Raw genomic sequence first — 14,592 nt, forward strand, 5'->3', positions numbered from 1 at the left:
ACAAACATTGTGGACTGTCATGACAACATCGGGATGTGTTCAGACTACAGATTCTGACACTCCGCATGATAACTTCTCTGATGTCTGTGATCAGCACAGGCAGACTCAGGCATCAACCAACAGATTGGTAGTTTATAGGCAGGTTAGCAAGAGTTTATCTCTGCTGGTCTGCTTGTTAGTCTCCTTTGAACACATGTCGTGGGGTAGCCAGTCACATCTGCTCTCCTCCTATATATGCTGGCTACATCTATGCCAGCTATAGTTTATCTAAGCTGGTCTGGTGAGGTGTTGTGACCCAGACTAACTGGTGGTAGTAATACTTCTTGCTGAGTTTGATTGTGGAGTTAACCCTTGTTGTCTTTTGTTGCTACCTTCCTGCTCTTGCTTTTCTTCTGAGTTTCTCATTGTTTGTTCCTGTGTGTGCACTGTGTCAGAGTTTTGGTTTACACTATCTGTCTTTTTCTGTGTTTCCATCTCACTCCTGCCCCTTTCCCTTCTGGTGGGAGGTGGGAATCACATTAGTTCTGGTCAGGAGCATAGCCAGGCATGAGGCTCAGGCATCTTTGCCATTAGTGGTAACCCTGAACAATCAATTTGGTCAACCAAACAGTGCCAATAATGGCCAACTTGGCAGTTTGATCTTGCGAATAATCAGCATGTTGGAGCCTTACATTTTGATTCTTTTGTAGCTTTTCAATAAAAGTCAATAATGAGAAACATTGCCATTGACTCCTATAAGTATAATTGCTGCAAATATGGCGTCAACATCAGATCATCGGACACAATAAGTCATGTGAATATGGCTACAAGGATTATTATTAGGGATAATCGAATACCTCAAATATTCCGCTTCGCGAATATTTTCCGAATAGGTCGCCGCTATTCGACTATTCGCGAATATTCCATGCGCAATGTAAATCTATGAGAAACCCGAATAACAACTATTCGGAACTATTCGGGCTTTCCATAGACTTACATTGCGCATCGAATATTCGCATAGCGGCGACCTATTCGGAAAACATTCGCGAAGCTGAATATTTGAGGTATTCGATCATCCCTAACCATTCTGCAACTGAAAACCCGTCCATGCCAGAAATATCTGACTAGCAAACCCTATGTCACATCTACTCAGGAAATCCCAGCCCATCAGTATAATGCCAGAGCCGGATAATAACTGGAATGAATACCGTATATATAGGAATAGAGTACAGACGTAAATCTCAAATGAGTGTAAATGATTAACTACGGTAAATACAATTACCTTCATCTGATTTTCCTTTAAAAGATAATTTCCTTCTTCGGAGTTTGCAGGTCTCTCGGTCATAGTTGGTATCTGCCTGTGATCTTAGGAGCGCAGCCTGGGTAATGAAACATACATGATGATAACCCAGAGATACCGCTAGCTTATCTAAGAAAATCATATTATGGTAGCAATGAAGCCATTGTATGCCTGTAGCTCATAAACGTATGGCTTTTTAAACAACTATCTGTAGGGTAATGCAGCCGGTCGTCATACTTATTGCACCATCGAGAACATTGAACCAGTATGGCAGTAGTGTATGGATTGGGATGGATTTTACATTGTTAAAGAATTGTCTAGGAATGAAAGGATTTTTTTCATGAACAATATTTATTTTAATCAATAAATCTTGGAAAAATAATAAGTTCCACAATTGGATGTATTTAAAAAAAATGTTCCTGTGCTGAGATAATCTTAGATGTGAACCTGCCTGCTATGTACTGTGTAATGGCTGTGTCTGACCGTACAGGGAAACGGTCTGATCATACTACATCTCCTGGGCAGTGGAAGATACAAAAGAAAGTATACACTTATTACAGCATGAGATCGCAAATTATTCTTTCTTTGAGGTAAAATATTTTTAAAAAATGGGCAGGGAAATGTTTTACGTCACAAAAAGAATCAGCTATAATCTTGTGCTGGAATGTCTTTATACTATTTTGCGTCCTCTGCTGCCCAGGAGTTGTGGTGTGATAAGACCATGTCTCTGTACTGTCAGACATGGTTTCCACACATAGAAAGTTAATTTTAACGTTAATTTTAATCAATAGATCTTGGAATAATAATAATTTCCACAATTGGATGTGATTAAAAAAAAAGGTTCCTGTGCTGAGATAATCTTATATATGTGTCCCTGCTATGTACTGTGTAATGGCTGTGTCTGGCCGTAGAGGGACATGGTCTGATCATACCACATCTCATAGGACCAGGGAAGATGCAAAAGAAAGTATACAAATATTACAGCATGGGACCACAAATTATTCTTTCATTGAGGTAAAACATTTTTAAAAAAATGGGCAGGGAAATGTTTTGCCTCACAAAAAGAATCATCTATGATACCCTGCCCAGAATTGTAGTGTGATTAGACCATGTCTCCTCTGTACTGTCAGACATGATTTTCAGACAAAGAAAGTTCATTTTAATCAATAGATCTGGGAATAATAATAATTTCCACAACTGGATGTGTTTAAAAAAAATATTCCTATGCTGAGATAATCTTATATACATGTCCTTGCTATGTACTGTGTAATGGCCGTGTCTGACTGTGAAGGAACATGGTCTGATCATACCACATCTCCTGGGAAGGGGAGGACACATAATAGTATAAAGACATTACAGCATGGGATCATAGCTGATTCTTTCTGTGAGGTAAAACATTTCCCTGCCTGTTTTTAAAAAAATTATTTACTTCAAAGAAAGAATAATTTTCAGTCCCATACTGCAATATCTGTATGCTCTTTTACTTCGTCCCCGGCCCAGGAGCTGTGGTATGATCAGACCATGTCCCTGTACAGTCAGACACGGCCATTACACAGTACACAGCAGGGACACATATATAAGATTATCTCAGCACAGGGACATTTTTATTTAAACACATCCAATTGTGGAAATTATTAATATTGCAAGATCTATTGAGTAAAATGAACGTTATTTGTGGGGAATAAAACCCTTTAAATAGTTTGTCTCATAAAAATAAAATTGCTGGTGGTCTGGTGGTTGGGACCCCAAATAATCCAAAGAAGGGGGATGCCAAAGATGCCTATGAGGCTGGAGCAGTAGTGAGCACGTGTGACCACCTCTCCAACAGTGGTCGCACACGCTCACTACTGCTTTATTCACACAAGGAATTTTAGGACCCCATTCACATGATCATTGGGTGAACGCTGAGGACAATCTACTCTTGGTTAATCAATGTTATGATCTCATCAATGAACACATACAAACCTTTGAGCTTTCATCTCTTAAATTAAAAGTCAACTCTAGATTTGTGAGAAATTGATCAGAAAATTCGGGATACATGTCCAAAACTTCCAACAGGTCATCTCTTTGGATTTTGTGCATATCGCAGTATGTCAGAGCTCGCACGTCAGCGTTTGATTTCCCAGGTTTGGCGTAAAGATAAACCATCTCTCCAAAAATATCATTCTTGCCTGATGCGAGAGAAAAAAAAAGTCTTTTATAATACAATTGGATTTATGTAAGCTAAATCACAACTAGACAAGATATTCATTCTGTGTCAGTCTTGAAATAGATGCATATAAATCAAAACTCTGGGGAAAGAGCTTAAGGCCCTGTGCGCACACTGCGTTTTTACCCGCGGTTTTGCTGCAGAAATTTCTTGAGAAATGCTTGTAATCTTTCTTCAGACATTTCCCAGCAAAACCTATGGGAAAAAAAAATAGCTGTGCGCACACTGCGTTTTTTTCTCAAGAAAATTCTTTCTGCAGAATTTCTTGAGAAAATTTCATGAGAAAATGTGCATGTCACTTCTTTTCCACAGGTACCTGCGGTATTTCACTCCATTTACTGTAATGCAATCGCGGGGGTATACCGCAAGTAGCAATTGATGTGCGGTATACCCCCGGTATATCCGTTATTTACCTGCGGTAATGTTCATCGCTGCCTGCGGTTTTGCAGGAAGTGATGTCATTATGCCAGGCAGAGGAAGTGGAACAGAGTAAACACACGTCACACTCCCTGGACGCCGCACAGAAGCACTTCCGTGTGACCTTCAGGTGCCCGTGCAGTCTGTGTCCCGCTCCAGCCCCGCGGCTGCCAGCACAGCAGTGTCAGTTGTCACCCTGCAGTGCGTGCAGCCGCGGGGATGCCGAGCACTGCTGTCAGGAGGTTACATGAGATCATTACCTGCTATGACGATCTTCTGCCCTCTTGACGTCAGCGCGGTCACTGCCGTCTATGCCCGTCTCGCGGGCGGCCCGAGACTGTCACTAGCGGTGATGTCACGGGCTCTCGCGATACTGCTGAGAACGAGGCGGGCATAGAAGTCAGTGACAGCGCTGACGTCAGCAGTGCAGGAGATCGTCACAGAAGGTAATTATCTCATCTAACCTCCTGACAGCAGCGCTCGTCATCCCCTGCAGTGACCTAGGCTGACCTATTGATGTTAGCTCAGGTCACTGCATTACTCTCCCAGGCAATGGGGAACATTCTGTTCTTCATTGACTGGGACATTGACTATGGTATCGCCGTGGGACTCCCTTATTGGATTACGCTGGACCTGGAATTGATTATTCTTTTCAATAAATTGGTGAAAGAGGGAATGTTTTGGGGAGTGTTTTTTCAAATAAAACTTTTTTTGTTGTCTATTTTTTATTTCTTACTGATAGACGCGTGACATCACTAACCCCAGGGCTTGATGCCAGGTGACATTACACAGCTGGCATTAACCCCATATATTACCTTGTTTGACACCGCACCAGGGCAACGGGATGAGTTGGGGCGAAGCGCCAGGATTGGCACGTCTAATGGATGCACCACTTCTGGGGCGGCTGTGGCCTGCTATTTTTAGGCTGGGGAGAGTCCAATAACAGTGGACCTCCCTAGTCTGAAAATACCAGACCACAGCTGTCCGCTTTACCTTGGCTGGTGATCCAATTTGGGGGGGACCCCACGTTTTTTGTTTTAAATTATTTATTTAATGTAAAATAACAGCGTGGGGTGCCCTCTGTTTTGGATTACCAGCCAAGGTGAAGCTGCCAACTGTGGTTTGCCGGCTGCAGCCGTCTGCTTTACCCTAGCTGGCTACAAAAGATAGGGGGACCTGATGTCAGGTTTTTTTAATTATTTATTTATTTTTTGGCTAAATACAAGGCTAAGCACCCTTTAGTGCCACATGAAAGTCACTAAATTGTGCCAGCTTAGAATATGCAGGGGGGTGGGACATTATATAGGTCTTTCTCATCTATCTATCTATCTATTCATCTATCCATCTTTCCCTCTATCCATTATCTGTCTATCGATTATCTATCTATTATCTATATTATTTAGAGCATAAAAAACCTCAGGGACCAACCTGCGGAAAAACCGCGGCAAAAATGCGTTTTTTTACAGCAGGTGCGGTAATCTTCAACTTCCAGAAGTTTCTCAAGAAATTTTCTTGAGAAAAATCACTTTTCTAGTGTGCACATAGCCTAACACAATAAAGATTGTCTAACACAAAACACCACTAGATTACCAGAAAATTCCACTAAACAACTGGACCAATAGGGTTGGCCACTGGGCCACCAGGGAGAACAATGAATCAACAAGAATGCCCACTAGGTCACCAGGACAGCTGGTACCTACATAAAGGTCCAGTAAAAACACTGACAAAAATAAAACCCTAATATGAAACCCCCCTTAGACCACCAGGAGTTTCCACTAAATCATTGGATATTAATGCCAACTTGGTCACCAATGTGGCCACAATGTCCCCGAAGCAAAGTTTTTTCACAAGGGATCCAGCGTAAAACACTCACAAAATTTTGGGAGTTTTCACGCCCTTTTCTTCAAGCTCTGACAAAACGGGAGGACTTAGCTGCAGAACGGGGGGGTATTACATCCCACAGCTGGTCTAATTCATGACAAGATGTGGCACAGCCTATACAAAAAAAATCTTACTCCAGTCGCTGACTAGAGTAAAATTTGAGGTGAGGTGCGTGCCACTTTTCAGATTCAGCAGATTCACTAAAGGGAATCTGTCAGCAGGTTTTTGTTATGTAATCTGAAGACAGCAGAAAATAGAGACTGAGGCTAAGGACACACGGTGAGTAAAATGGAGCGAGTGGAATGCGATAAAAAAAAATTACATTCCACTCAGACCAATGTTACTCTATGGGGTCACTCCCATGAGCAATTGTTTTCGCAGTCCTAATCAGACTGAGGAAACAATCGCAGCATGCTGTGGGTGTTATCTGATTTGTTTTCTCTCGCACACATACAAGTCTATGGGTGTCAGAGAAACATCGCATTGCACTTGCATTACAGCGGAGTGCAATGTTATAATCGCATCAGCTGATAACGGAGGAGATAGGTAGATTAATCCCTCCCTCTCCTCCGCAGCACCCACCTTCTCCCACCGGAGCTGTGCTGTGATCGCAGGATCGCATCACAGTGGTATGACACTTGGCTTACACTCCAGCAGAGCGGGAGCCAAGTGTCATGTAATGCACTTGCAGTAGTGTTCGTGTGGCCCCAGCCTGACACACAGAGTTCAATGATGTGTAATTTATCACCCTGCATGGTGTTGTTTACCTATAGTGAAGGTTTTTTCATCTTGGACTATCATTACCCAGACTACACTAGCTTGACCTCCTGTGATAAGCAGTTCACTGTCTATAGACATTGTATATGGAGAGTCGGGTGTGGGCGGGGTTAGATTTTTCAGCTTTATTAAAACATGGCTAAATCTAAAAACTCTGATTGTGTCACAACCGCTGCACCCAGTAATCTAAGTGATACATCGTTGGATTCAAGATCTCTTTGCCTACATCGTGCTGCTCTCAGATGAGGTAGTAAAAACCTGCTGCCAGATTCCCTTTAGGCCTCCAATACACATCCGTAAAAATCACACACGTGCTGCGAGACAGGTATTTTCCCTGCATGTTGCGTGAGGTAAGTACGTGTCTCGGGTACGTGCGGTCCACGTGTGTTCTCTGTGTGCACGGAAAACCGGTAATTTGCATACTCACGTGGTCCGCGCTGCTGCCCAGGGTACTGATCTTCGGCTCCAGCCCCGCCCACTCCCCGCTGACGCTGCTTCCGGCCAAGCGTAGCGGCGTAGATCAGCGCCCGTGACAGCACGCCCACCTCCTTTACACGCTCATAACGAGCGGCGGCCAGCAGGAACAGTTTGCAGCGGAAGAATCTGCAGGGCTGGTGGAGGTACAGTTAGGTCCAGAAATATTTGGACAGTGACACAAGTTTTGTTATTTTAGCTGTTTACAAAAACATGTTCAGAAATACAATTATATATATAATATGGGCTGAAAGTGCACACTCCCAGCTGCAATATGAGAGTTTTCACATCCAAATCGGAGAAAGGGTTTAGGAATCATAGCTCTGTAATGCATAGCCTCCTCTTTTTAAAGGGACCAAAAGTAATTGGACAAGGGACTCTAAGGGCTGCAATTAACTCTGAAGGCGTCTCCCTCGTTAACCTGTAATCAATGAAGTAGTTAAAAGGTCTGGGGTTGATTACAGGTGTGTGGTTTTGCATTTGGAAGCTGTTGCTGTGACCAGACAACATGCGGTCTAAGGAACTCTCAATTGAGGTGAAGCAGAACATCCTGAGGCTGAAAAAAAAGAAAAAATCCATCAGAGAGATAGCAGACATGCTTGGAGTAGCAAAATCAACAGTCGGGTACATTCTGAGAAAAAAGGAATTGACTGGTGAGCTTGGGAACTCAAAAAGGCCTGGGCGTCCACGGATGACAACAGTGGTGGATGATCGCCGCATACTTTCTTTGGTGAAGAAGAACCCGTTCACAACATCAACTGAAGTCCAGAACACTCTCAGTGAAGTAGGTGTATCTGTCTCTAAGTCAACAGTAAAGAGAAGACTCCATGAAAGTAAATACAAAGGGTTCACATCTAGATGCAAACCATTCATCAATTCCAAAAATAGACAGGCCAGAGTTACATTTGCTGAAAAACACCTCATGAAGCCAGCTCAGTTCTGGAAAAGTATTCTATGGACAGATGAGACAAAGATCAACCTGTACCAGAATGATGGGAAGAAAAAAGTTTGGAGAAGAAAGGGAACGGCACATGATCCAAGGCACACCACATCCTCTGTAAAACATGGTGGAGGCAACGTGATGGCATGGGCATGCATGGCTTTCAATGGCACTGGGTCACTTGTGTTTATTGATGACATAACAGCAGACAAGAGTAGTCGGATGAATTCTGAAGTGTGCCGGGATATACTTTCAGCCCAGATTCAGCCAAATGCCGTTTGATCGGACGGCGCTTCATAGTACAGATGGACAATGACCCCAAGCATACAGCCAAAGCTACCCAGGAGTTCATGAGTGCAAAAAAGTGGAACATTCTGCAATGGCCAAGTCAATCACCAGATCTTAACCCAATTGAGCATGCATTTCACTTGCTCAAATCCAGACTTAAGACGGAAAGACCCACAAACAAGCAAGACCTGAAGGCTGCGGCTGTAAAGGCCTGGCAAAGCATTAAGAAGGAGGAAACCCAGCGTTTGGTGATGTCCATGGGTTCCAGACTTAAGGCAGTGATTGCCTCCAAAGGATTCGCAACAAAATATTGAAAATAAAAATATTTTGTTTGGGTTTGGTTTATTTGTCCAATTACTTTTGACCTCCTAAAATGTGGAGTGTTTGTAAAGAAATGTGTACAATTCCTACAATTTCTATCAGATATTTTTGTTCAAACCTTCAAATTAAACGTTACAATCTGCACTTGAATTCTGTTGTAGAGATTTCATTTCAAATCCAATGTGGTGGCATGGAGAGCCCAACTCGCGAAAATTGTGTCACTGTCCAAATATTTCTGGACCTAACTGTATGTGTTTTTTTATTTTAAAGTTAATGACATGTGTTCTCCGGCGCGTGTCACACAGAACCGCATCCACACTACATCCGTGTGGTACGGGTGCGGGCCGTGTGACACCCGTGCTGCCGGAGAATACGTGGACATGTCAGCGTGAAAAAATCACGGACACACATTCCGTTCCAAAATACTTACATGTGTCCAAAACAATAATGAAAACATAGGTCCACGTGTCTCCGAGCCGCCGGTACGTGAAAAAAACTGCCAAACACGTACCGACGGCACGGATATGTGTCTTAGGCCTTAAGAAGTGTGCGCCTCTTAATCAATTGAGAGTGTCTGATCACAACACACCCCTCATCAAGACTGGCATGAACAACACGGGTCTTGAGGAGTCTGGGCCTCTTGAAGACTGGACACTAAATTACCAGATCTTTATTTTTGGACCCTTTATAGCACACTGTTCTATCAGTCACATCTTCCTAGTTTGACAGGTATATTTTAGGGGACAACCATCTTTGAATAAAATGGGCTTTACACGCTACGATTTCGCTACAGCGATCTCGTTGGGGTCACGGATTTTGTGACGCACATCCGGCCGCTGTAGCGATGTCGTAGCGTGTGACTCCTAGGAGCGATTTTGGATCGTTGCAAAAACGTCTAAAATCGCTCCTCGTTGACATGGAGGTCCACTCCCAATTATCGCTGCTGTCGCAGGGGCGAAGTTGATCCTCGTCCCTGCGGCAGCACACATCGTTACGTGTGACGCCGCAGGAACGAGGAACATCTCCTTACCTGCCTCCGGCCACAATGCGGAAGAAGGGAGATGGGCGGGATGTTACGTCCCGCTCATCTCCGCCCCTCCGCTTACATTGGGCGGCCGCTTAGTGACGTCACTGTGACGCCAAACGGACCGCCCCCTTAGAAAGGAGGCGGTTCGCCGGTCACAGCGACGTCGAAGGACAGGTAAGTATGTGTGGCGGGGGTGCGCGATTTTGTGCGCGACAGGCAGCGATATGCCCGTCGCGCACAAACGATGGGTGCGGGTGTCATGCTAGCGATATCGGGCCGGATATCGCAGCATGTAAAGCCACCCTTATTGGAAACAGACAGTTCAGTATGACTAACTTCAGCTATTTTAATCTCGCAAGAGGAGAAAGAAAGTCAACCTGATAAACTATAGCAAAAAAAGAGATGAGGTTTTACAGGATCATGGACCAAAAGGAAACATGATGGTCCATCCGTCCTACATCTGACCATGACACGTCGTTAAAAAATCTACTAATAATGATCATCATTTTTATTGTATCTAGAGAAAAACTAGACGATCTTACCTAAAATTGCAACCACAATATCATCCTTGAGGATCTCAATAGAACCCCTTGATAAAAAGTACAATGCCGTGAGCACATCTCCTGAGTGTACGAGAGTATCTCCGGGGGGCGCATGCGTGGTTTTAAACTTCATGGCTAAGGCTCGGAGACATCCTTTACTCGCTCCTGTGAACGCCTTGCAGTTCTGTAGCAATGTTTGATTGAGATGCAGACAAATGTCTGCTTGTAGACAATCTGGAAACCCCTTGAGTACCTGAAAATACATAAAATGGATAAAAGCAATAACTTCATTGTTTAGAAATACATTGCAACATCAAGATACAACTAATAACAGGAGGTAAAGACAGGGGATGTATAACTAATCGATTATTATTCATAAGCAAGTGGGTACAAATCTCAACATACCGGCAGCATTTACACAAATCATGCGATGCACAATTTCCATGTGATAGGTGGCATTGTTCATTTACGTAGATAAATATTTTTCTTGTGGTTCCTACTGTGAGCGAAACACACTCCTTCTATGCCTTTTGAACTCCAAATTATTAAGATTTGTTTTACGAGCGCTCGGGAAATCAATACAGCACACACTTATTCTGGTGTACTCAAAGTATTCTCCTGTATTAGTACATGTGACCAGTTTATATAGCGTCATAGACAAAGGAAAAGTTCCCTCTAAACTATAAACCAATAAGAGCAGTAGGGACGTTAACGGAAATGTGAAACTTCCCCTCACATCAGTGTTAGCTGAACCCTATGACATCATTAGTTATAAGACAAGATGGACGCAATGAGAACAAAATGGATTCTATTCTCTGACACTACAGTCACAATTCCTAATTAAAATACTTTGCTTCTGATTCGTCATTTGCGATTTTTTGGACGTCACTTTTCCATTTTTTTTCTTCCTGTCGATTCTTGAGCCAGATTCATAAAAAAAAAACTTGCATTTTGTGCAAAAGTAAAATACTCTGTATTTTTTGTCTTTAATCTTTTTTGCGACATTTTAGTTGGTGACAAAAATACGAGTGTACATACAATGAAATACAACTGAGAAAAATATGTGCAACTTTTCAAAAACTACAATCGATGAATCAGCTGAATACATCCGGGAACCCCAAACCTTACCCATAGTGACGACCATAAAAGTAAACAGGAGAACACATAAAATTACATTTTAAAAAGGTGAAAATGAAAAAAAGAATTAGGCGCAAATTAAAAACAGCAAAAAGCACCAAAAAACAACCTTCAAAAATACAAATGAAATAATGAATGGGGTCCTACATATTTTAGAAGCGTATTTTACACATATCTTAAGTGAATTGGATGCTGATATATAGAGGACACATTTCTTTGGGGAATACAGGGCATTCACTATCTAGTAAATTTGACGGCTGGTCCTCCTTATTTGACTGCTAGACTCTAAGGTCTTCTTCTGCTAATATAATCTACGAGCTGTAGTAGCCGGCATTGCCCAGGATAGTAACTGTCTGTCTGTTTCTCTCCCTCTCTGTCTCTGTCTCTCTCTCTGTTTCTGTAGCTGTCTCTCTCTGTCATTCTGCCTGTCTGTCTCTGTCTCTCACTGTCTGCTTCTGTCTGTCTCTCTGTCTGCCTGTCTCTGTCTGCCTGTCTCTGCCTGTCTCTGTCTGCCTGGCTCTGTCTGTCTCTGCCTGGCTCTGTCTGCCTCTGTCTGTCTCTCTCTGTCTTTTTGCTTGTCTCGGTCTGACTTTCTGTCTCTGTCAGTCTGCCTGTCTCTGTCTCTCACTCTGTCTCTGACTGCCTGCCTGTGTCTGCCTGTCTGTCTGCCTGTCTCTCTCAGTCTTTGTCTGTCTGTCTCTCCCTGTTTCTGTGTGTGTCTGTCTCTACCGATATCATATTACCTCACACATAAGCTTCTTATACTAAGAATGTCCTTCATTGCCTATAGCAACCAATCACAGCTCCTGTTAATGACCTTTAGCTCCCAGCTCCATTGGCTTTAATGTAAGGAGGTTTTTTTGGTAAATAACTGTAAAGTGCAGGGTTAAATTTTTCCCTCAAAAAATCTATGACTTTAACTGAGTCAGATGGGGTATCTGTGCGAAATTTTGTGATTGTAAATGCGACGGTGCAGATTCTTTTAGCGGACATACATACATACACACACGCATACATACATACACACACAGATACATACAGATACATACATACATACACACACAGATACATACATACACACATACATACGTACAGACATACATACATAAACACACACACATACACACACACACTCACTCACATATATATGTGACACCCTGGGCAAGCCAGGGGTCACAGGTCATCACACCACCACACCCTACACCCCAGTTAGGAACATCAAGGCTACCGAAATCCTTGTTGCCTTCCTCCAGGGGCTGATGTTCACACCAGGGGGTGGGCCAGGCGGTTGGCTCCGCCCACCGAGGAGTACACAGCCCTGGAGGCGGGAAGAACCAGGCAGATGAGTCTAGGAGGAGGAAGTAGAAGGAGAAAACAGAGTGAAGTGAGGGAAGTGAAAGTGAGAGGAAGCAAGACAAGAACAAGATAGAGTGCAGTTGAGGGGAGGAAAGTAGAAGGAAGTGGTAGAGGAGCTAAGTGAAGTGGAAGTGAAGTAGTAGAGAAACAGAAGAAAAGAGTAAAAGTGTCTGTAAGAAAGCCTGAAGTTGGTCCGGCTGTGTGCCTGGACAGTGTCAGCAAGGTCAGCAACGGCAGTGACAGTCCGGAGGGGGACTGCTCGGAGGTTGCTGGAAGGACCGCGGACGGGTAGTGGCCCGGCGGTCTGGAGCAGTATACGAAGAACAGTCAGCACCAGGGCAGGGGCCTCTCGGACCCCGGCAAGGCTAGGAGTCGCCGTAAATTTGCCAAATCCATCAGTGAAGGGGACGTCTGTCTCCAAACAACTAAGTCCCGATTGAAGGCAACAGTCCAACCATTGAGGAGAGACACCGCCACCGCCAGGGCACCAGTTTCTCAGGGCCAGCGCCTGCGGGCAAAGTAGGGCTCCTTTGGTCCAGCTTGAAGCCGGGGAGCGGGTTACCGGTGGGAACCCATCGCAACCATCATCACTTTAGGTGCAGGACAGAGGGACCGTCACCGTCACCTACTGGGGAAAGCAAGTGCAGCCGTCCGTGGGAACCGTCTTTCCAGCCGTGTGTTTTACCGAGAACTGTGTCATCGTCTCAGGCTGAGTGAGTCCCACAGTGCCGCAAGGCACAGCGCTGCCCCCGCGTCCCTGCGCCCACCAAGCCCTGCATCTGCCACCTCATCACTGGGCCCCGGGATCACCAACCCCTACCCACGGAGGGGCAACATAACAACTGGCTGCTCCATACCATCCTTCCCGGGATCCCCATACAGAGCAGCGGTGGTATTAACAAATCACCACAACCGCGAGTGGCGTCACGGACAATAAACAACCCCCACACCCAAAAACAACAACCCCTTTTCACTCACGGGCGAGGAGCGCCGCTCGAGTCCCCGGGATCCGGCCCATCGCTCGAGCCACCGAGCAGCGGCAGCAGCAGGCCGCAGTGCCAGCCGGACCCGAGCAGAAGGGAGAGAGCGGCGTCCCCTCCTCCGCCCGCGACATATACATAGACATACATACATACACACAAACACACACATACATATATACATACATACACACAGCTTTATATATTAGATAACATTATAAAACCGCCAGACTGCATTCATCAGTATCCCTTCCAAAAAAATTACATGAGGATACACTGCACACTTTTTTTCATATCAGCTTATGTGATGTCAAGCACAATCAGACCGATTGGTTGCATCTTAGTTTTTTACTGTACTTTTACAATACTTGGTATTTGTAACTAAATCACACGTATCACTCCAACCCTTATCTTTCCAAGAATTTTGTTAATATGTAGGACTTCAATTTCTGAAGATACTAGCGCAATATATTAGTGTGAAATGCTGGTTCATGGCAGGCTGCATCTCCTGTCAAACCCAACAGGTGGCTACATACAGAATAAAAATCTACTTCATGGAGTATCTCAAAATCTGGTTTTATTCCAAAGCAGGCCATTGTCCAACAGACATCTCTACTGAGGCAAGAGTGAAAGGTAAAGAAAGACATCTCTGTAGATGTCTTGACAATTGCTCTTTCTTCTTCTTTATGTAGAGAATTCGTGTTACTGTTTTGAAAACTTAGTAGCCCAGAAAAAAGTTAAAGGTTTAGCTTATAAATAACTACTGACCAAAGCCACCCCACAAAGAAATCAAATAAAAAAAGGAGGTTCTCTACACCATTAAAGCAACACTCCAGCATTCCAGCATTTTTTTTATTAGTGCTGTAGTGCTGCTTCTAATCTAAGCCCCCTGCCCTCAGTATTATACTCCCCTTCCGGTGGTTTCACCTTTTGCAGACGTCACTCCGGTCTCGCAGTACCATCT

The 14,592-nt window shown here is 44.0% G+C and overlaps 1 protein-coding gene across 2 annotated transcripts in view; it reads right to left on the minus strand.

Annotated features, from left to right (window-relative positions):
- The window catches only part of KCNH7 (potassium voltage-gated channel subfamily H member 7), a 493,602-nt gene that overhangs the window by 44,618 nt on the left and 434,392 nt on the right, over positions 1 to 14,592 (minus strand). The window contains exons 11-13 of one of the 2 annotated variants that reach the window (XM_075317266.1): positions 10,156 to 10,408; positions 3,245 to 3,450; positions 1,262 to 1,358 (exon numbers count right to left, since the gene is read on the minus strand). In XM_075317266.1, coding sequence (XP_075173381.1) covers positions 1,262 to 1,358; positions 3,245 to 3,450; positions 10,156 to 10,408 — 556 coding nt within the window. The remainder of the gene's footprint in view (positions 1 to 1,261; positions 1,359 to 3,244; positions 3,451 to 10,155; positions 10,409 to 14,592) is intronic. The other variant, XM_075317267.1, reaches the window with a different exon arrangement.

The sequence above is a fragment of the Anomaloglossus baeobatrachus genome, chromosome 7, assembly GCF_048569485.1.
Source record: "Anomaloglossus baeobatrachus isolate aAnoBae1 chromosome 7, aAnoBae1.hap1, whole genome shotgun sequence".
Classification (NCBI taxonomy): domain Eukaryota; kingdom Metazoa; phylum Chordata; class Amphibia; order Anura; family Aromobatidae; genus Anomaloglossus; species Anomaloglossus baeobatrachus.